Below are 24,743 nucleotides of genomic sequence, written 5' to 3' on the forward strand. Positions count from 1 at the left end.
AAGTGAGTATCATATATGTATATGTTATGTTTGATTATATTGCTAAAAAAAATAATTGTAAATGATGCCATATATATATATATATATATATATATATATATATATATATATATATATATATCCCTAGTTGGCACCTTAGGGAGACATACTGGGGGGAAGTGTCTTCATTAGGGAGACAACTGGTCATTAAGGAGACAATTTTCGTGTCTCCATTGCGTAAACTGCCATTGAACATGTAATAATAAATTTGCATATAAAACAAATGGAAATGTCTTCCAAATGACCCATCTAGGAGTATATATATATATATATATATATATATATATATATATATATAATATACAGAGAATAAATCAAATCAAATCAAATCAAATAAATCACATGCAGTGCCGAGTCTACATTATAATTATTTCGTACTGATCTCCTCTTTTGACGACTTTCAAATACTGTAGGCCCCCTATTCCATCTTGGTCAGTGGCGGAACTATTACAGTCGAGAAGAAACAATTGATATAGGCCTAACATTTTTTTTTTCTTTTTCTCGTTGAAATTCTCGTTGAAATTTTCTCGTTGAAATTCTCGTTGAAATTTTCTCGTTGAAATTCCACGCTATGCCCGAGCTCGAGTATAGCGTTACGTCATGCACTGTCACTCAAAATAGCACGCGGGGAAGTCCCATTTTGTCCTGCAAGCGCTCCTTCTTTGTACGACTGAAGATTTGTCTAAATTGCATCATTGGAAAATCACTTTTTCGAGAATAGTATTGAAGATACACAATCTACCCATTCGGTACGTTCAATACAAGTTCTTATTCCACCATATTTTATTAGTTGTATAGATATTGAATACTGTATCGTTGCATCACCGCCTGATATTGACGTGGGCGATTGCCCAATGGCAGTAATGCTAATGCAATGAATGGTACAGCTAGCTAGAGTACAGACCACAGACTCACAGTAGGACCTACGTACACTACTGCACTGTAGAGTGAGTGTAGCCAGCTGTAGAAACCCTATGTAGTTTACAAAGTTAGTGTAGACATCTCTTATATAGTCTAATAAATGACAGTGATAGATAGGCTGACGCTACATGCAGCAAAGGCTATGTATTTTACTCCACTTCTCTCTCCAGCCAATTCCAACGCTTTTGCCTTTACTAATTCCAAGCTGAACTGTAAAGTGTGGCCGTGGCCTAGCTGTGCAGTGGGTGAACATCCGTCACTTTGTCTTTGACTTTGGGCTAGACATTACTAATTAGTACTCATAGTAGACATCTAAGTAGTAGGTTGCCTATTGAGTAATAATAGTATGGATACTTTATGGATGATTCTGAATGCAGGCTTTTTAAGCCTCACATTCCTTCAAATCTGGATTTGGTCCTTCTTAAAGTATTAAATTAAGCTGGGTCATGGCTATGGGTAGCCCGACCAGACGCTGTTAATACGCTACGCGAATACAGCGTCTGACCAGCGAGCGGGCACCTTCAAAGTGGGGAACCACAACACAACTACAAAACTTATGAAAATTTATACGTTCTTTATAAACAATGTACATGTTACCAAACGTTACTCACCTTAAGTGCATGCTTGTATTACAGAAGGTTCGTAAGTCCATTGAGAGCCCTCGTGATAAGTCCGTGGAACCAAAAAATGATACGTTCTGGCGGATTCCCTAACACCGTCGCGGTTCATCGTTGCAGAATTCAAAATGGCGCCTTGATCTCTGCGGAAATCTTTTGCATGCGTGCGATGCGCTGCTTGAGTGTTGGTGTAGCAGCACGGTCGACAGTGCGACCTTTTGAAAGGGCATTCAGATCATGTGACCTCCCGAATATTGGAAATGGCCTGGCGTGAAAGACGATGTACCGTTCGTGAACCGTTCACACATGCTGCATATAACCATCAATTTAGGTAAGTTATTGAATCTAAATTTCAATACTCATAGCATAGATATGAAGTCTCATTATCATTTTGTTCGTCAGATGAGTTTGAAGTGGCAAAAAAATGATCTAAAGTATCAAAATTCAATCCGATCGCATTCGATCGTTGGACCCTCTTCGTGTTTGGAGCTTTGTTGGTACAGCCCTGTCGCGCTACGTATGTACAGCGGCGACTGGGCTGTGTATAGTTAGGCTATGGGTTGACCGAAAGATCGGTCTGTATCTGGTCGTCGGGGAAATGTTCCACGGAGACTGCGTCTGGCTTCATGGATCCCCTCCTTATAATGTCTACGGAGGAGAGCGATAACGTCAAAAAAATAAAAGACTCCTCCGGACAGACGGATCTTTCTGTCTAGGTCATGGCCATGGCCAGGTGGGGTGGTGTCAATCATCATCATGATTATCTTCTTTTTCTTTGACTTCCTCCGGTCCTGGAGAACTGCAGTTGATTCACCGAAAAAAAGAAATGCAAACAGAGGGAAACTGTGACCAGAAATGAATTGTACCTCCGCCGAGGAAGGAGGTTACAGTAAGTGATCATCGGCATTGGTTTGTCTGTTTGCAAAATAACTCAAAAAGTTGTGTACTTATACTATTATAGATTAAAATGAAACTGACCTAAAAAGTTGATATTGACACAAAGAACACCTCATTCAGTTTTGGTAATGATCTAGGAATTTTTATGGATTTTTGAAGGATTTTTCATCTTTTGGCATCAACGAACTTGGGGTTCATGCTGCGCGTACTGGAGGTTTACTAAAAGCGCGCGCTCTGCTTGGGCAGCAAGGCGCCATGCAATGACGTAAACAAAAGGCTTTGGGAAATTGCATACGTGTATTAAGGGTAGAAATGAGTTGGCTTGGCGGAGGTCTGTGCTCTCCGAGTGATTTTCTAGTTTAATTTAGGCCCTACTAGTGGAAAAATGAGCAAAGAAAATGAGATTCCATAGGGATTTGAACCAGAGGCCTCAGGATTACTAGCCTGGTGCTTTACCAACTGAGATATAGAAAGCCCTAGTTTAGTACAGTGTTCCTCCCAGAAACCCTTAATTCTCAATGCTTGTGTGGTCAGAAGCTATAGCAGTGTGTGTGTGCATACACATGTGTGTGTGTGTGTGTGTGTGTGTGTGTGACACACACACACACTGACTGTTAAAAAACATGATATATTTACAGCATGACCAGAAATTATAGTGGGAAAATGAGCAAAGAAAATGGGATTCCATCACTTACTACCTGTAGTAGTGTATAACATTTGAAGAAACTCTGGCACATTTCAAAGTGGCCTACGGTAATCATGCAATGGTACTACCTTTTTTTACTAATATCTCTCCACTGCATATTTGATAAGTGTATAGAGATCGGGATATCACCTAGCTATCACCATGCTGGCCCAACCAGATGCCATGCAAAAGCAAGGCGTCCCACTGTGCAGCATCATGACTTCTGTACAGCAACACTCCAACAGGGCTGTGTATAGTTATCACCACACATGCTGCATTCACTGACAAAATGAACCAAAGTGAATTGAGTGGTGACGTACAAATTGTAAACCACAACAGTAACTTCAAAATCATTTACCTTCCAAATTGGATCAACTGCAGAACACTAGTTCCTCCACTATAATCATATCTGTTTAAAGGACAAGTTCACCTTCATAAACATAAGGATTGAGAGAATGCAGTGCAGTAGAACACATTAGTGAAAGTTTGAGGAAAATTGGACAGTCGATGCAAAAGTTATGAATTTTTAAAATTTTTGTGTTGGAACCGCTGGATGAGGAGACTACTAAGGCTCATGATGTCATATGAGTACAACAGTATAAAGAAAATGTAAAGAAAATTCAACATATTTTCACTTTTTTCGCATAATAAAAGAGCACTTGACTTGCCTCTTTCTAAAGGCAATGGGAATAATATTACCCATAACATATGTCAGTAAAGAGTCAAGGGAATGTGTACTTTTTTCAAAAGATGAAATTTTGTGAAATTCTCTTTATATTTTCCTTATATTGTACGTTGTACGCATGTGACATCATACACTGCAGTAGTCATCTCATCCATCGGTGACTGCACAAAAACTTCAAAAATTCATAACTTTTGAACGGATTGTCCGATTTTCCTCAAACTTTCAATGATGTGTTCTACTAATATTGCTACATTCTCTTAATCATTATGTTAATGAAGGTGAACTTTTCCTTTAAGTGCATCCTACACTACAGTCTCTATACCCAAGACCCACATTATTTTAGTACATACAGTGTACATAAAGGGGAAAATGTAATATGTACTCTTTTTGTTATACAGTATGATAGTCAGTATGAAGTCTGCAGTTGTCCATTATTACTGTATCAACTTGAATCAAAAGTGAAAAACTGAGGATACAGAAAGGTAAAAGGTAACTCGACAACAGTGATGGGAACCCTAAGCCTGAGGCTGGGTTCACATTAGAAATATACGGTATTCGCTATTCGCTATTTGCTGTTCGCTATACGGGCGTGGCAGGTCACATAAGGTAGCATGCATGTCCTACTTAAATACTCTTTTGGTGCCTATCTGAAGTTAATTTCTGTAAAAAAAAAAAAGAAAAGGAAACATTTTTTCAACATAACTTACTGATATTCAAAAATAAACTTGTTTTGGACTAACTCAAAGCAGAGAAATCACCTCTGCAAATTATTTGAACTTCTTAATACAACTTTTAATGATTTTTTAAAAATGGGGTTAGTTCAGCCAGTTGATCGAGATGGGGTTATTTGAGCCATATGATTTTACAAACTAAAAACTTTTTTTTGGGGGGGGGGGGAAGGGGGAATGTGATTGGAAATACTGTAGTTATGTTTTCAAATATTTATTTTAACATTTCAAACTTGTATCACCCTAATTGATTCTATCGGTTATTCCTATTTTTTGCTTTGATGACGTCATTTTTTTTTATGGTGGGGTAGCTTAATTCTACTGCCCCATCCCAGGTCTGCGAACTTATAGCAAAAGTGAAATAATAAAGAAATCATTTTATAAACAATATTTTCTTGAATTAAATCTATTTCCACATTATTTTCAACTTATTATAAGAATAATTAAGTAATTAATTAAATCCTATAATTTGTAACTTACCTTATTCAATCAAAGCACACATTCAGGACACCAGCTGCCACACCCGAACAGGATGGTATACGCTGCACGAAAATCGAACAAGCACGATTCCCACTATACTACATGTATACTATACGCAGTTATACAGCATTTTCGAATAGTGCCCTCTTATGTGACCCGGTATTAGGAAATCCTGTTGTTCGATTCAAGCTATTCGCGTGCCCTTGAAAACGTGCACCGTATACCCGAATAGTGTACTCCTTTGTGAACCCAGCCTAATGGTTCAGTGAGTCTTTACACTCCTGTCAATTAATCAGACTCCATGATTCAGGACATAGTTTGTTCACTGTTCAACCTGCTCTTTGCTGATTTGAGTGTACTTAGCACAATTTCTGCATATTTACAGACTCCTCTCAGTTTCACAAAGAATTTTTTTTTTTCAAATTCACACACTAATTCTTAGGCTCGCACCTGTTAAAGTAACCAGTTTGTAGTAATAATGTGATGTATTTTGATAAAACTAGGAACATGTATATTAACTTTTATTATGAAAGGAGTATCACAGTTGCAACAGACAGTTTCAATGACACAATCTTGATTTTTTTTTTTTATATTTCCAATCTTTACCCTGGGGTCAAATGTCAAAAGTTGTTACTGTACACAATTGTAGATCACTTAAGAAGGACTTGACTATTAATGAGAAAGAACTAGGCACAGTTGATAGATGGCAGGATAATTTACCTAGATGTAGTACTTGTGTGGTCTTATGGAAGTTTGGAGCTAGAGGCTTGCTGTCTCAGAGATCAGGGGGTTGTTTCATGAAGATGCACAAAAGTTAAAGTTTGCATTTAATTGATTGAAATTTAAATAGAATGCACTTCATAATATGCAAGGATGGCCATCACTGCCCATATCAAATTGGAAAATTCCCCTTGTTTATACAAATGGTACCATTTGCTAGGCACAGGCCAAACAAAGGGACATGAATGTCTGGCCACCCATATACCAAGTTAACTTTAGGTCAAACTTAATAGTCTTTGCAAAATACCCCTTGGATAGTTGAGCTGAAATAATCACCAAGTTGAGCTGAAATAATCACCAAAATTTCAGTGGTTACATACAACCTTTGCAGATGACTTCGATTGCAAGTTGGTCATATAAGTCAATCAGTTTTGATCGCTCTTAAAGGAAATGAGCAAAGGAGTGTCTGTTGACATATCATTATGTGTGAGTTCTTGTTCACATCTGATACAAAACGTCCCATAATTTTGATATTTAACCCATATCATTTATTTGTCTTTTCATAGTTCTTTTCAGATTTTGACCACGGTGACTACAACTTCCTTGTGCTGACTGTGCGTATTCAACAGAAATAGAGCTTGGTGTCCATCTACCGATTTCCACAAGACATTGATTGAAGCTGCACGGGCTGCAGTTCTGGTGGGCATAAGTTGGATTGTTTCATGCCAGAAACTCGTATGATGCAAGCAAGTCTGTCACGAGGCTACGTATCAGGAGTAACTGTTATCTTTTCTGCAAGAGGTTTCTTGAGCTCCCTGCATTCGGGACCCAGTGGCGGTCACCATGTTGGTTCTGAAGCCACTGGAGCTCCAGTGCCAGCGAAGCTTCAGTTGTTGAATCACAAGCACAGTGGCTACACAATCAAAGTAATTTCCAACAATAATACAGTAAGTACAGTTTCACTTCCTCTCTTACTATTACAGTGGACTTCCGTTACGACGAAGTCCTCCGGACCAGCAGTTTCCTTTCGTTATCTATATCAAAATTTTGTTATAACCGAACAAATAATAAAAATACATGAGCAGGTAATGTTGTTGCCTGAATTTGATTTACTTCGTTGTAACCGGAATTTCGTTATAACTGTGTTCGTTGTAACGGGATGCACTGCATCAATGAATCATATCATGCTCTCGGTATAACGAGCATGACCCCTGGCATTCTTAAATACGGATACCTAGAAACAGATATGAATGGGCTACATTCAAATAGAATACCATTAGTGGCTTTGACAAATCGGATTTGAAAGAAACAAAATAATCTTGTTCTGCCAGCAACTTGATCACATGATTCATGATGAAGAAAGTAGAGCAACATTCTCTTCTCTCGCTCAGACCAGTCTCATTTTTTTTTTTCACAGAAATTGTGATGAGAACTTGGACTTCACTATGTTATCGATGCTCATGACACCATAGATACTAGTTTCATATTGTGGCCATCATGATATTGTATGAGTTTTGCTATTTTTATAGTTCACGTTGCACTAACTCCACATGACCTTGTGAACATGGGGACATGATAAAAAAATCCTGCTAATATTCATCTATAGTTTCTGTGTCCTATTTTCAACCCAGAAAATTAGATTCCTTTCATAGGCTGGTATATAATAGAGGTAGGTAAATCAAGCCTTTTCTTTTAATGATATAATGAAACTGGGAACTTCTTTAAGATGGAGGGGATTTTCTATAATAAAAGAAAGTGTATTCTTGAGTGACATAGGTTTTTTTTTTTTTTTCATTTCTTGAAAAAAAAACAACACTGAGGAGTATATATCACCAGAATTTGTATACAATGTTTGGAGGCATAATTCTTCAACCACGCAAAAATGTGTGATGTTTGCAAAAGTTATCTATGACCTTTAAAGTGAGATGGTTTTAATGAATTGTGCACTTCTTTGAGGCTGTCATTCATTAATTTTGCAATGGGACCCATGTGGACTACATGTATGCGCTTCACTGTTGTATAAAGCTCAAAGCATAGGACCTCGTTGGTATATTTCTGTGTAACTGATTGACAAATTGCCCTACATCAACATATTTTTTTGTTTGTTTTTTTTTTCAGTGTTTTCGGCATCTCTGTGAATGATTGGTAAACTTAATCTTTGCTGAGGCAATGCCAAAGCTGACTTGTATGATCTCATTCTGCAGCTTTTTCACAATACCCTGTGCCAATGTACTGAGTATTTGCTGTCAGGATATTGTGCAATCAAGCTATCATAAACCAAGAGCATAACCATTATTACATCACCATTTTGGGATAATCTGTAATGTTGGACAAAATGACAGGTTTCACAACCAGCCGTGGTTTACTGTTGTGACTCTGATTCTGACTTAAGTCCAGCAACTTAGCAAACCAATGCAGTCATCTTTCTGGGTTTCACAGCAACAAATTATTGAGAAAGACAGCAAATTCATTATGCAGCATCAACTTTTATCGCATCATCTACAGATATTTTGAAACATTTACTAACAAATGTTTAACTTGCAATATGTTTTTGACAATTTCTCTCATTCAGTGGTGAGATGCTTAAAATGGTAAAACACCCTGCTGCTTTGGTCAATGGTTGCTACTATTGTAATAACAGTGCTTAGATCAAGACAGGCAACTTTTTTTTTCTGTGCTCTGATAATCCTTAGATAGATTCATTCAAGCTCACATTGGCATATCCAGGAGATTTTTGTAATATGATATGTGTGAAGTGGGATGCCCATTTCATCTTCCAAAATCATACCTGTACGTCTGGCATGCTGTATACTTTATGTACTGAGAAACTGCATAGGTACCTAATTTGGAAGTCATCTTCACTATAGCAAGGTGGAGTGATCTCAAAAGAGGATTAATTTATGCCACCATAGAGGAGACAAAATTTTAAATGTATTTATAGAATTAAAACTTTTGACATACAATAGCTAACAAAGTTGCTGTTTTAGAGATCAGAGTTGTATAGAATTTGGTGATTATTCTTTGTTTGTTTGTGTGTTTTTCCTTCCTGTGTTCATCTTACCACTTTTTGTATGAAGCCCCAGCTTCCACCATTGATTGATGCTGATTTAAGTGGAATATCAGTTCTGAGTCACACAGCCGAGGAGTTCACATTCGTGCTTGACGAAGATGGCAGCCAAAATACCATGACATTCAGCAACATTGCTGATGGAAAACAGTTCAAGGCAATATTTGCAGCTGTCAATGTCCAGAAACTTCCCAAAATGACAAGTGAGTTTCGTGTGTACATACACCATGATACTAATACTTTGGGTTGACAGTGAGAGTTGTTGTGGTTGTGACAGGGATTGGTCTGCAAAATATTTCACAAACTACTCTTTCTTTCAGAAAAGATATCAACAGCTGTAACCAAGGCTACAGTTCTTGACCGGTTCTCTCTCCAGATTTGGCTGAAGGGGGGTATTTAGATCAGATTCATATTTATCAGATACTCTCCATAAAAAAGGTGTAACTAGAACACCACACAATATCAAAATGATACCATACAATGACAAAACAAAAAAGTGAGAAAGTAGGGGAAGGTACACAAGACAAGGTTTTTTATATGGTGGCCTATTCCCTTAGCAAAAACAACGCTATTCCAATGCCAATACAATTTACAACACGTGTCAGCACCAAAAATAAAATACTGCCTGACTTTTTCAAGATTCAATGATGGACTCACTAGATTTAGCATCATGTGAGGCATGATATGCACCAATTGCAAGCCCTTGGAAAAAAAAAAGAAAAAAAGATTACAAATATTTCAGAGATGTTGATCTAGTTTTGGGAGCCTGACAGGTATACCATGATGTTCTAGTGTCATAGGCAGTTCTTTTAATATTTTTTTGCAGTCCTTTGATAAAGATGTGAAGACCATGTAATGATATGCATTTTTGTTTTGTAGGCAAGCGCAACACAACTGCAATGGCTGCAAGGTTTCCAGCCATGGATCTAGGCAGTGGTATGGGAGGGGCAGTCAAGAAGAATCCGCAACAAGTGGCAGTAAATGGCACCGAATCCGATTTGGATGTCCGTGAGTCAGAAGTTCTTCTGTGTGTTTGTCTCATCTCGTATGAAGTGACAATAGAAAAACAGATATTTGTTTTCCAGGGTAACACTGCGTCCATTTTCCATCAATTGTTGGTTAGCCTAGTAAGTTGTCAGCGTAGAATTTGCGAAGAAGAAAAATACTTAACAAAATGACTGATGTATATAAAATGATTCTTACTGTTCAAAATTATGTTCTTGAAAGAAATTAATTCATTGGGCAATAAAGTAACACTGCTGTTATATCGCATGTTGTTTCTGGTTAATGATTCTCACGTAGACTTATTACGGTGTTTGACACACTTAGAAATGCACTTCAGAAACGTGATTACTAAACGAGTACAAAACGAGTATGTTTTCTCCAAATGACAGACACCTTAGTGGACCTCCTGAAGTCGTCCATTTCAGATGGAGATGTGCAGAATGCCAAGCTGTATGCTGGTCAACTGGCCATGCTCAACCCAAAACTCAGCATCATCGTGGAAAACACCGGACCTCTTCAGTCCCAGACCGACAACATCTCGTGAGCTCATTTCTCTTTCGTTTTCTTTCTCTGTGAAAATATGAGCAATTCCTGCAATTCACAAATTGTAAGTATACCTTTGACATTTAAAGGGATGGTACAGTATTGGTGGAGATGAGAATTGGGCTTATAACTTTTTGCGAGATACCAAGAAAACACTTTATGAAATAGTACCGAGCATACCATTTTAAGAGGAATTCAAAGTTTATTTGATGAAAATCGGGTTTGGAATGACTGAAACATCAAAATACAAAGTAAAACAAAGCGATAGTAACAAAGTGTGGGTCCCACACTTGTTAGAATCGCTCTGTTTTGGATATCTCAGCCATTTCAAAACCAATTTTCATCAAATAAACATTGAATTCCTCATGAAATTACATGCTCTTTCATATTTCATAAGAGGTTTCTCATTATCTCACCAAAAATGTTAGAAACCTGAAATTAGGTCTCAACCAAAACTATACGATCCCTTTAAGAGCAAATGCCTCATATTGTTGGCTTCACACATTGACAGTTCATCAAATAGCTCTTTTGTTTTTCAACATCATAGTATTCCTCTTTTCCAGGAGAGTTTATCCATCCGTATTTGAATATTATATCCCACTGCAGACTTGTGTGTGGATAGCCATCTTGCATGTAAGCATCATCTTAAAGGGAACAGGTAAACCCAAAGAGCAATGTGGATTGAGTGAAAGCAGCAACATTAGTAGAACACATCAGTGAAAGTTTGAGAAAAATCGGACAATTGATGCAAAAGTTATGAATTTTTAAAATGTTGGTGTTGGAACCGCTGGATGAGGAGACTACTAGAGGATATGACGTATGAGAGGACAACAATACAAAGAAAATATAAAGGATATTCAACAAAAATTCACTTTTCTAGAATTATGAAAGAGCAGTGGACCAACCGCTTTCAGAAAGCAGGGGGAATAATTGCTACCCTTAAAATATGTCAATATCAAGTTGATGGAATTTGTAATTTTCATGAAAAATGGATTTTTGTAGTATTTTCTTTATATTTTCTTGATATTGTAGTCCACTCATACGTCATAACCTCTAGTAGTCTCCTCATCCAGCGGTTCCAACATCAAAACTTTAAAAATTCATAACTTTTGCATCGATTGTCCGATTTTCTTCAAACTTTCACTGATTTGTTCTACTAATGTTGCTGCTTTCACTCAATCCACATTGTTTTTGGGGTTTATCTTCCCTTTAAGAATAGATGTCTGCTGCATTTAGTTACAATGCTGATGCCTAAAAAAAAACAAATGTGAGATTTGCCTTTATGTTACGCAAGGGAAACACACACTAAAAAAAAAAAAGATATACAAACAAACTCCAAATCATCATTAAGTGATGAGAAGTTGGTTGGATATGTCCGAAGGATCCCATGCTATTGAACTGTAAACTGAAATCAATTGTTGCGCTATATCATGACTCCTTCACTAGCAAAATCTTTGTCAATAGGGCATGTGTGGCTCATCAACTTCTGCTTGACATCACAGTGATACGTTTGAAATCCAATTTTGATGTTATTTATTCAGTGAGATGTCATAATGTTTATGAATAAGATCCTACCACAGATTCCATGACGTAATACTGTGTTTTATACAAATATATTGACATGAACCTCCTTTCTTTTCCAAACCAAGGTTAGGATAGTCATAGTGTTTTGACTGTGGTATTTAGAGATTCTGAAAACTTTCTTAACCTATTTATGGAACAGATGAATTTTTGCAAATCATGTATGCATTTTACACTTTTTTCTCATGTTTTCGATAGTCCACTTTGTGAGTAGTGCATATACATGTGCATTTCAGGGACCACATCTCTAGTAGGTTGCTGCAAGTATTTTATTTATCAACTTAACACTAATAGTAAAATTATGGCTGTATGCATGATTGTTTGTTTCTTGACAGCATCCAAATTCAAGTCGAAGACAAGCATTCACCCAAAATGAAGCTGCGGATGTCCGTCTCACCAAATATTACTATAGCTGGTTTGAAGAAAGAGGTAGGCTGCTTATAATAAATCCAGAGCCAGTTAAACATCTTTTTACACCAACAAAATCATCTTTCTTACTTTTAATATACATCACTCTGTAGTTGCACTCTCTCATTTTTTTTTTCAATCATATCTTCTTTTTCTTTTCTTTTTTTTGTGTAGATATCTTTATTCTTTTTTGGATAAAATGTTTCAGATGTGAGCCTTGTTTTTGTATGTTAATGACATGAGGTCCAACATCATCTCTTCTTTGTTCAGTATTTGAAAGTCATATGAAAAAGCAATTACATATTTGCAAATCAACAGCAACTAGAAGAAGTTGTTATGTGTATATTGTACTAGTTCAGCATTTTCATTAATGGCATGTGGCATTAAAGCATTCTCTCCTGTTTTAAATCGGCAGATACTGCTGAAGTACGATGTCCCAACCAAAGTCCAGAACTGGATAGTCGGAAAGAAGCTCGTGAAGGATTCCGACACCTTGGCATCCCTCAACGTCACCACGTCGGGGGCGACGCTGTACCTCTACCTGACGTCCGCCGACAGGGCGAATATCACGAGGGAAGACACGGAGATAGAGAAGCATGCTTTGATTGATCAGAGGGCCAGTCAGAAGCAAAAGCCACCAAATGGTACTCATCTTCGCTTAACCTTTTTCTTTGTCTATCTGCGGTACGAAATATGTAGACCTCTAGTGAATTTGAAGAAAGGCATGCAAAATCACTGGAGAAATACACATATTTGACACAATGTACCGTATTTCTCCCCCCCCCCCCCCCAAAAAAAAAAAAGATGAATGAATGAATGAATGAATGAATGAATGAATGAATGAATGAATGAATGAATGAATGAATGAATGAATGAATGAATGAATGAATGAATGAATGAATGAATGAATGAATGAATGAATGAATGAATGAATGAATGAATGAATTAATTAATTAATTAATTAATTAATTAATTAATTAATTAATTGCAGTGGTCCCCTCTACAATGATTACTTTAAAAGTAGTGAATCAATCCAGATACAATTTCAGGGAATGAAACTTATAACTCATTACCCACATCTTACAGAAAGCCCTATCTGATTTGCTTCAGTGGTCAAAGAGAAATGAGGATTTTTGTATGGCATGTCAGGAATCCCTTCCCTCCAAGTTCTGTCCATTGTGTTCACACATTATATGCAATTCCAAGAGCATCCAAGCACTAAACTTGGAAGAATCAGACCCATGACATGCTTTACAACTATCCACATTTTCTCTGTGACCACTTAACCAAGTTGAATGGGGTTTTCTGGAAAATATAGGTAAGACGTTTATGTTTAGACCCTGAAATAGCATTCAGACATTTTTATCATATTGGAAGTTACCACTGTGAAAATTGGATTGTAATTTTTTTTTTTTTTTTTTTTTTTGGGGGGGGGGGGGACATACTGTACATGATACTCTAAAAGCAGAGATTTTTGCATGCATGAAACTTTTGCAAATTTCTTGAGGAGCTTCGTGATTCGTGAAAGTGAAATGCATGTGCAAGTGTTTGTTTACACAATGCTTTGAATGGTAGTGGTGATTTCATGGGGGAAAACAGCTTTCAACTCCAATTTGCGAAAATTTCATGCCACGAATATTTCTGGTTTTACAGTAGCTTTTTCTTTGTGTCTGTGGTACAAAATGTGTAGTGAGTTTTTAGAACTTAGGTATGTCAACGTACACAAGAATTACAGACACTACATGACATACATGATACTCAGTAGTGTACAGAAAGTTCAGTGTTTTCCTATAGGCAGTGAATTGTAAGGGAAAACAGAAAGAACAGTTAGCCATAGAATGTTTGTCCCAATGTGCCTTGTACGGCAAAACTATTGATTGGATGAGTTAACAGCGTATTATACCCACACATCTGGATTGTGCTGTTGTCTGTTGTCCCAACTAAGCATCGGCAACTGTGTTCCTGACAAAGTGTGAATGGTTTGAAAAATCATGTGTTAAGGATTTTGACTGTGATTACATTGATTTTGTGTTTGTAACTTTAATTTATTTTTTTATTGTATTTGCTCTTCTTCTTTTTTTTTTTTGTAATCTAGACAGGAGGACGCAATTGTCAAGAGACAGGGTTTTGCCCCCATCTCCAACGGGGACCATGCAGGCTGTGAGACCCAAACAGCCAGTGCTCACCTCCAACTCGCCAAGGAGGAGCCGAGAAAGGATCAGTGAACCATCAGCTCTCGTAGTGGAGCCCCTCAGGAGGTCGTCTCCAGAGACTCGGGGAGAGAGGAGGCGTGAGAATGTACTCCCGGACGCCTTGGATGTGAGTCAGATTAGTCTACAAAGAGTCACCGCCAAGAATGACAGATGAAATTGTTTCCTTCAGTAAAAACAAACAAACAAGCAAACAAACAAAGAAACATCTGACCAATACCATTCCTCTCAATAATTTTTTTCAAAGCATCATCAAATCTTTGGTATGTTTATATACATTGTGTATATGTTTCAATAAATACAGAAAGAGAAAAAAGGTTTTGACCAGTGTTCTCATCATTGTATATATGTCATTTGAAAGAAAAAAAAAGGATGTCTGTCTATTAATAGTAAATACCACAATAAAGGTGTGAGGGCATGTTACCCCAAGCATCAGACTGCCGATGAAGAGGTGTAATAGGTCTCCAGACTGAGCAGTTGAAACAGATAACCTCTCTCATGCCACTGATAATTATCATTTTTGAAAGTCACAGTTTTTTAACTTAGTGGTAGAAGTTTTATTATGATTGTGAAATAATGAAGTTATCAAATTGTCAAGTTTTTACACATTTATGAAACTAATGATATTGGTTGCAACCTCACATATCGTCAGCTGAGAACAAGAAGGGTGCTATCGCGTTCTGAGATTTGAGCATAAATAAAAACAAAACAATCGATTTTCATGAAATATATAAGTTCATTTAATCAAAAGTGGGTATAGATTTATAAGCATTGTTCCACATATAAGGCAGAAGTGGTTGTGATTTTTATCATTTGACTAAAAATGAAAATGATTTAGAATTGACACCATTATGTAGAGGAGATTGAGCTATACAACATGACACCAATAACTCAATACCCCCCCACCCCCTAAAAAAAAGATAAATAAATTCAAAATAAATAAATCGATAAAACCCTTTTGGTTCTCAGCAGACGATATGCAAATTGAAAGAGGCAATGATGTCACCACCTAATAACTCACCCATTGATTTGTACATACAATCATTGCCAGTATTAAAATCATATTTTCGGTCCTTGCTTGAGCACCTGCAACCTCATTCACCATAAAAGTCAGTGTAGCAAGGTTATTACAAGGATATCTTCATTTGATGGTGTGAAGGATCACCTTGTTGATTTCATATGAGAAAAGGGAATTTAGTGATGATTTGAGTTTGTTTGTTTTTTTAGATCCAGTTTTGATGAAAATTCTACCATTCGCTTGTTTGATTTTACTCTCTGTATGAAAGCCAACTTTTAACATGATGGGGAATTGCACTATTTGCTCATGTGAGTTTTAACATCATGCTGACACTGTAAAAGCAACTTGTATTGTACACATATGCTCCTGTTTGAAAATCATCCGTGCCCTCTTGTTTCTATGGCAACAGGTGGGATGGGCATGTCCCATGTGCACCCTGGTGAATCCTCCGTTGATTCCTGGTTGTCAGGCGTGCAGTGAGAGCAGGCCAGCCTCGTACTCCCCTCCAAGTCAGGTCACCTACAGATTGCATCCAACAGAGTCCATTTATCTTGAAAATTTGAAGAGAGATGAGGAGGCGCATAGTAAGGTAGGCAGAAATGTCCCTGGTAGAAATTTGTTAGTGTCTGTAGTGGTGCTATACAGGAAGATATTAGATAATCTGTGTTTCCATTAATTAAAAATGCTGTGTAATAGTTTGCAGTGGCTTAATTTCAGAAATTGTGGACCTTATGGACCAATGTAGAGAAGATTGGGGGGGGGGGGGGAGTTTGGGAAGTTTTCCTAGTGTTAGTGTAAAGATTCATGAGAAGTTTTCGGCAGGCTTACGTTTAGACTTGAAATTCAACATTCCATGACTTTCATAGAGCTTGAACTGTCAGAAGATTTGCCAGTATGACCGTCGTAGCAACTGTTTTCGGAGATCCTATTGAAATTCGACATTCCAAGACTTTCATATGTTGTTATCAAGTTTAAGAAGAAAAACAAACAAACAAACAAACAAACAAACAAACAAACAAACAAACAAAACTTTTACTGTTCTGTGGTGATTTGGGTTTGTTTGTGTCATTGTGTCTTACTTTAAACATCTACAATGACATGGATGTGGAGAGAAGTATTTCTTTTTAACCCTTTGTGTCTCTTGGCACAGATATCTATAAACTGATTGAAACGGAATAGAGATAACATAATCCTCCTAATCCCTGTTTGTCATCATCTGCCAGTTGGACCCAACCATTGTGCTATACGACAATGGGCTTGCAAACTTCTCAACCTGGTTAAAGGGGCATTCCGGACGATTTTCATAATTTCACATCATGTAGTACATAAATCAACAGCTTCATGTATAGATTTGTAGAATTTATTGTGGTACTTGAGCAGAGAAACAATACTTTCAAAAACCTTAAACAAATTACACTGAACAAAGATGATGACATAGGAGCCTCACATATCTCAGAAATGTAGCAGTGTCATTCCATTACAATACCGCATGCTTGCAAGCTCACCTGTGTGTAATCTATGCATGCCTTCTTCTTTTGTGCTGCTTCCTTGAGCCACATCTCATGCATTCTTATGGTGAGGCTGCCATGTCATCATCCTTGTTCATTGCAATTTGTTATAAACTTCGAAAACATTCTTAGTTTTCATCCCAGTCATTATAAATCCTGAAACTCTGTACCCTGTATAACTAATTTATATATGTTCAAATGTAAAAATTTGAAAATCATCCGGAGGTCTCCTTTAAGTTTAGATGGAGTACATAATGCTGATGGAAAAAAAAAAGAAAAGAAAAATACTTGCCACGTCTAGCTAAGTGCCTCAGCGCATAAAGGGCAGAGACTCCAACTCTCCCGCTTTCGACGGGAGATCTCCCGCCGAAAGCCCATTTTGGCAGAATCTCCCGTTCTCCCGCTTGAGATTTGATTTCTCCCGCTTGAAATGATTTCTTACTTAATTTCATTATATGTTGAAAAATAAGCCTTAGATAGTGCGAGAGAGCATCTAAAACCTTAGACCGCAAGGGACTTCGCGCTCGTGATGTGCGCTTCACGCACATCAAGTTGGAGTCTCCCGTTTGCTAGGGGTTTCAGGCGGGAGAATCTCCAGATCATAAGGTGCTCGGGGTTGGAGTCTCTGAAAGGGTTTAGTTTCTACCAGTAATGTATGCATGATGAAAATGGATATTCATCTTGATGAATTTGGTACTGATCATAAATAATGACAAAAAGTAGGTAAGGTAGAGAAAGTGAAAAAAATGATTCACTGGAGGTCTATCTTTGATCTGTCCGTCTCAGCTGGAGGAGCAAAAGTTATTGAACTACCAGGAACACCTGAACGTGGAAGGAAAGGACCTCGTTCCAAACAGAGAGCCCTTTGAATGCCTCATCTGCTGTGTAGATGTCGCGGAAGGAGATGGAGTCGTCCTCAGAGAGTGCGTCCACACATTCTGCAAGTAAGGAGCCAATAAGTATTGCTCAAATTTACCCAAGTCATGCATGCATTTTTTTTTTTTTTTGTTATTTCACTGATATTCCTCCTCTGTGCAGTATTTAAAATGAAAACATAGTTCTCACATGCCTGCAGAACCGTCACTTTTGCTCTAAAATGTGCACATATGCATAGGAAATGTGTGAAATAACATTGTGATTACACAATTTCAGTTGGGTAATGATGGAAATGTGAAGTATTAGCCAAAAAGGTTTACTGTAAGTACAACAATCTAATCGCATACATGATCTTGATTGCTATGTATTTTTAAAAAAAAATCTATTATTGCTAATTGACAAATTGGACGACAGCAGCACTCACCGATCTTCCTTTTTGGAGTGAATCGCATGGAGCTTACTGGAAAATGTGATTGCTAGGGCACATTTGATCATAGCATAATGTTCTACCTACCCTCAATGCTGAACGGGAGGGCCCCTCTGGAATGAAAGTTGTGTGCTACGATCCAAATTACTGTATACTTTTGATCTCAAAATACTCCAAAACAACTGATCACCCTTGCAAATCGCCAGAGCCAGGTAAGCACCATGGTAGAAGACCCTCTTTTGATGTATTGCAAGCAAATTCCGTATGGTGGAAGATGAATTTTAAGCCCTTCTGAGAACTATGTTTCAGCCACAAAGATGAGTAATACCCAAGCCATTTTTCTTTGTCCGCCACCAACAGGGATTGTCTTCGGGAACACATTCGACAGTTCAATGATCCCTTAGTGATCTGTCCCTGGACTGACGGCAGTTCGCCCTGTGATGCACCCATCACGGAAAGAGAAGTTAAGGCAGTGAGTATTGCTGGACATGATATGTTCTTGCATTAAAGGGACTATGCAATGCAAATGCATATTGACTTCTATTGAGTTATAATACCGTGATCATGACTTATGTGGCCAAATGAATGTCTAAATTTGCGCCATATATTTTATGGTATTTTTTTTAACTATTTTTCATGAGATTACATGGATATGCTCACAAAAAGCTTCCAAACCAAGATTCTGCCAGTGACATCGTCTGTCAATCATTTGCTAAAATTCCACCAGCGATGTGATTAGCAAGAGACACTGGAATGCACCTTCCCCCTGGACCAAGCATAATTTCCATATTTCCCTGCAATGTCTATTGTTAATCATATTAAGTAGATGTCAATTATATAATAACTATATCAGTAAAATGCAGACATAATGGACATAGTTGTGATGATAGCGAAGAAATAGTTACAGTTGTATTAGTAGAAGTATCAGCAGTGCTGCTAGAACTTACCACTAGTAATGATAGAAGTATTAACAGTAGCAGTTGTGGTAATCGGGGTGTTAGAGCAGGTGTTAAGTGAAGGCTGTGATGTCTGACAGTACAATGCCGATAGTATGTGTCTTATTTTCACCTCATTATCAAAGACGTGGTATTGTTATCATTTCTGTGTCCTGTGGGATTCTGGGCATGTTGCTCTTGCCTCTATCACAGTTAGGGAATCTTGTGTCCCCATCAGTAATTGGGGAAGTCTCACATAGGATTGATTTAGACTCAGCACATGTAGGAACTCTTGAAAAGGTGATTTATTGACAAGATTTTATTCAGACAAGATTGAGATGAAGATATGATATTTCGTGGCTGATTGGATAAGTCAAGAATTATCATATGGCATTTGATGTGATTTGTTCAAGACACACATTGAGATTTGATATCATGATGAAACACTGAGAAATGTGAGCTGGACTTTGGCTTTGGGAAAAAAAGAAATAATGTTATTCTCACTGGAATTGTACTATTCATTTCAATCATCTCCAGCTATTAAGTAAGGAAGATTTTGAGAAGTTTCTGGAACGAGGATTGCGCAGAGCCGAGTCCACTGCGGACAATAGTTTCCACTGCAAGACTGCCGACTGTATGGGTTTCTGCTTCTATGAGGACAACAACAACTTTTTCAGCTGCGCCCTGTGCAAGAGGGTGAACTGTCTGACTTGTAAGGCCATTCACGAAGGGATCAACTGCAAGCAGTATCAGGAGGACCTCAAGATTCGGGCGCAGAACGACGTAACGGCCAAGCAAACCCAAGACGCTTTGCAGGTAGGATGCCATTATACACCATGCTCACCACAGAAAGGTGTTTAGACTAGGTTTGGGTGTGCATGCAAAACATTGATGCCTGACAAAAGTTGTACGGTGTAATTCATTTCCAGAAAGGAACCTTTATTATATAAAGTGTATGATTCGTATATAATGCATATACTAGACAGGTGGTCAGTGTTACAATACATATACCCAACAGGTGCTAAGTGTAATACATAAACCTCACAGGTGTTAGGCATGATACATAGACCTGACAGGTGTGCAGTGTAATACAGAAACTAGACTGGTGTTAAGTGTAATGCAGTTTACAACACTGAACAGAGTAAAAGCTCTATCATAGAACTGATTGAATGGGTGATAGCATTCAAGTACACTGCCAGTGTTATAAATATTAGATAGATGTTGATGGCACCATATGAACTGTGCATTTTTACAATAAAGAGAACCGAACTACATCATCAGCAAATGCTTGTGATGCGGCATAGAGAGGCAAATCAATATACAGTGTTACAATTTGTAGCACCTCTACAATAATGCCTTATTACAAGAGTACAGTACTTGAAACACCAGTCAGAGTCATATTAGTGATAAGCTATACCACTTAGAGAACACCCTCTCACTGAGGCCATGTGCCATATTGAATTATAGTTAATGTCAAGTAGAAATATCAAGTGTAATTATACTTTAAACCAACCATGCCCTAGAAAATGATGTCAGACATTCCTTGCTATGCAGCAGTGTGCTTGTAAAATGCATAATTATGACCCACCCCCCCCCCAAAAGAAAAAGAAACAACAACAAACAAACAAACCAAAAACAGCAACAACAACAGGAAAGGCTGCAGTGCACATGTTGCAGTTGCACCCTACAGAAAATTTCATAGAAGATCTACAATACACCACGCTGTGACTGTTAGAACACTATGCTACCTGTGCAGTTCCCACAGCAAAACACAGAATGCCTAACAATCCCTCTTATTGGTTCCCCACAGGAGCTGGTCAGGACTGGAGAGGCGATGCACTGCCCTCGCTGCAGCGTCATTGTCCAGAAGAAGGGTGGCTGCGACTGGCTGCGCTGCTCCATGTGCCAGTTGGAAATCTGCTGGGTGACCAAACAAGCGAGATGGGGTCCAGGGGTGAGAAGTCGAGCACAGTGAAGTCTGCCATTAAAGGGAACCAATACTTTCAGATAAAGTTTCTCTTATTCAAATGCTTGACATATTTGATGTATTCATTGCAAATTTGAGCTAAATCGGACAAGGAATGAGGACGCTACTGCTCTTTAAATTAATGAACCATAGATGGTGACAAAATAACTCAGGATGGAACTTGTGGGCAACTCTCCATTCATTTTCTAGTACACAAAATCTCAGTACAGTCTGTATTTTAAAGTTTTCTCTTGATTCACATCTATAAACATGGTTCAACTTCAAAATATGCGCATGAAAAGTGCATTCCTTCATGCCACATTTGGATTTCAGAGGAGTTACGCTCATTGTTGAGAAAAGTTGAAAAATGTGACATTTTTTTAGTTTTAAGCCTTGGAGACATGTCCACAAATACGTCGCTAGCTGTCTGCTGTCCTCTACTGACTGTTAAACTTTGCAAAGACTTTTCTTATTCCTTGCCCTATTTGGCTCAAACTTGCAGTGATTAATTTGAATATGTCAAACTTATGAATGAGAATATTAAAGTTCACGTGATGGAAATTGGTTCCCTTTAAAATCAGATCTCTGCTCTACTCTGGCAGCGTTAACACACAAGATAGATTTCAGCTTGACAGTCGCCTTATTTCAAGTGAAATGTGCTTCCTCAAAAATATCACACACACAACAGAATACTTCTGTTTAAAAAAAAAAAAAAATGAATTATTTCTGTTAATCTGCTCTACTCTTGCTATGGACAAGACTATGGACTCACATCAGCCATATTTTTGAGGCTGTAATCAGTCAAGAATTTAGCTGGTGCTGAACAGACTAATAGGAGTAGAGTATTTGTTTCAATGGAGAATGGCAAAAGTGTGTTCAAGACACCATTTCAGTACTTTTCATTGGAATGAAATGAAGAAGAACGTCCGCATATGCCAAATTGTAACGTGCCATCAGCGTACTGTACACTGCAATTTATATTTCACATAAAGTGAGTGTGCATCATTTTAGTCATCAAATTAATATCTCTTGTGTCAAAGTATGTCTATTGTTAGGCACAAGATGAACTTTGACCTCACAGCCATATTCAACATTTTGGAAGACATCAGTGCTTCCTTGTTTGAACAGACCCATTATATTGACAGAGTTCAAAGCCCAAATATGGTAGGTTTTTTTCTTTTTTTAGTTGCCAGGACAATCCTATTAAAACACTTTTATTCTGTTTCTTGGGTAAAAGAACATTTGCTGAGCAAATAAGGTACTGTATGCAGATATACATTAAATATTATAATACAAATATAGACTGCATTGAGAGGCACGGTGATCACTATTTGCCCAGAGGTCTATTCTCAACAGTGCTATACCCCTTGATTTCTTCTTGGGACGTAGCAATGTTAATATATTTTGATGGTTTATGTCCACAATCATAGATACATGGGAATCTGAGGGATCTCAAATATTTAACGAAATATTCACATACTGTCATGATAACTATGATTTGATTTTAGTCATGGGTGTCCTCTTTAGCATGTACTTGTTATATTTTCATATTTCATGTGTAGGAAGCATTCACATCAAATTCTTTGAGTCTGTACTGTAAAACGAGGAATGTTCGTGTGCATTTTAATTTCCCAAATTTTGCGAGAGCCGAGATTTGCGAAATTAAAATGCACATGGAAGTTCTTGTCAACACTATATGCATTGAATGTTAGAGGCAACTGGCAAAAATTTCATGCCGCGAAAATATTATATCGTGTTTTTCAGTATTCAGCTGCCCCTGGGGCTAGCTCCTGAAAATGAACTTCCATCTCCATGGTGACCTGGTTCAGTTCAGTTCAGTCCAGTTTGATTTTATTTCTGCTTTTTTCACGGAAATCGTACAAGAAAATGACAATGCGTGTATCTGACAACAAAATATTTTTACAAAATTACATTCACAGTAAAATAATCAAAAAAAAATCTTTTGTATTTGGGCATGATGCTATGAGATCAATATCAAATCCGCCAGCTAGTAAATTCAACAGATTACAAAGAAAAAAGCAAAGACTAATTGATATACTCCTTTACATCTTTCTTCTGCTCATCTTCCACAGGGAAGTGGGGACCTAAGCGGTGGATGCGGTTGCCGTGTCAACAATCAGAAGTGTCACCCTAATTGCCATAATTGCCACTGAACTGCTGTTGACATTATGAGAAGACTCTTCCATTGGTTCGCTCTAATCAGGGTGATGCAGATGATGTCATGACCTCATCAGCAAAAAGGGGGGACGGGAAGTTGACCCTGCCCTTTCAAAGCGGGACGGATCGATGAAATCCAATCTTTTCAGAAATTCAAAGTCTCTACATAGTGCTCTCAGCTTACTTCAGTTAGAATGCATCACATTGTTGTATGCAGTTTTGAGGCATGCTAAATGTGTGAAAGACCGAAATGAATGCTAGGTTGCTGGAATGTGATCCCACCTAGATAGCACTCAACTTATACACTGGTGTACTGCTCAGAAGAGGGAGGACATGCATAGAGATGCTGTACAGGTACACTGATTTTTACTTTCAATTCTTTTTCTTTCTATTCCTTGTGCGAAAAAACAGAGTCTTTTGTGCAACACCAAAAATTTCGGTAATAGTATGCAACAACAGATGATGCACACATGTAGGTGTGTGTTCATGAGGAGGAATTGTACGCATAAGGTAAGTAAGGAATTATTAAACCCACGAGGTACAGCCTCATGAGTTTAGACTAGATTCCAGAGTTACGACATGCACACTATTCTTACTGGTGCATGTAAAGGCTTATGCATTATCTGTTTTATAGAATGGAGGACAAATTTTGCTCCAATCACGTCTCTGGTAATTATAGACAAGTAGCTAGCAGCGCATCCATTACTTACTGGACACATGGCAGATTTGCACAGTGCATGGCTAGTCATCTCGTGTTAAGTGGGTAAATGCTTGCTTAGTGCGCAAACTCTTGCTACAAGTTAGCGCTAGCATGCTTACAGTTGCTATCATCAGCGATCATAGTGATTATTGAATATCAAACGTGCAGCTTATTAAAGTCAACGCACGCCTCTCAGCCAAAGAGACTGCAGATATTTTCTGTACCTGTTCTATGAAACACTGCAATCAGTGTAGCAAATGCATTTGAATTAGCCATAATGCTGTGTAATGATTTTGGTCTCACATCACATTTCCACACCATGTTATTATTTATTTTGTACATCAATTTCCATCACTTGTTGTGTAGCAATCAAAAGCTGCTTACACATGTAGGTTGAAATAGAATGCAATGACCTACATGGTTACTTTTTACACAAGTTTTTTTTTCCCCTTAAACCATTGTGTTAGGGAGAAAAGGGCAAAGTCTATGTTTTAGTAAATTTCCACATACTTTTGGTCAAATACACACTGGTGTTCAGACTTAAGATGG

The 24,743-nt window shown here is 37.8% G+C and overlaps 1 protein-coding gene across 1 annotated transcript; it reads left to right on the forward strand.

Moving 5' to 3' along the window:
- Window positions 1-678: 678 nt before the first annotated feature.
- Window positions 679-23,490, forward strand: LOC140232876 (ranBP-type and C3HC4-type zinc finger-containing protein 1-like). The gene is made up of 14 exons (XM_072312989.1): window positions 679-788; window positions 6,339-6,719; window positions 8,850-9,042; window positions 9,719-9,847; window positions 10,234-10,384; window positions 12,304-12,397; window positions 12,792-13,020; window positions 14,472-14,695; window positions 16,014-16,193; window positions 17,899-18,056; window positions 18,776-18,887; window positions 19,888-20,166; window positions 21,161-21,304; window positions 23,410-23,490. Exons 2-14 carry the CDS (start codon window positions 6,495-6,497, stop codon window positions 23,488-23,490), a joined length of 2,199 nt encoding a protein of 732 aa, XP_072169090.1. The 5' UTR covers window positions 679-788; window positions 6,339-6,494.
- The last annotated feature ends 1,253 nt before the right edge of the window (window positions 23,491-24,743 follow it).

Source organism: Diadema setosum, chromosome 9 (assembly GCF_964275005.1).
Source record: "Diadema setosum chromosome 9, eeDiaSeto1, whole genome shotgun sequence".
Lineage (NCBI taxonomy): Eukaryota > Metazoa > Echinodermata > Echinoidea > Diadematoida > Diadematidae > Diadema > Diadema setosum.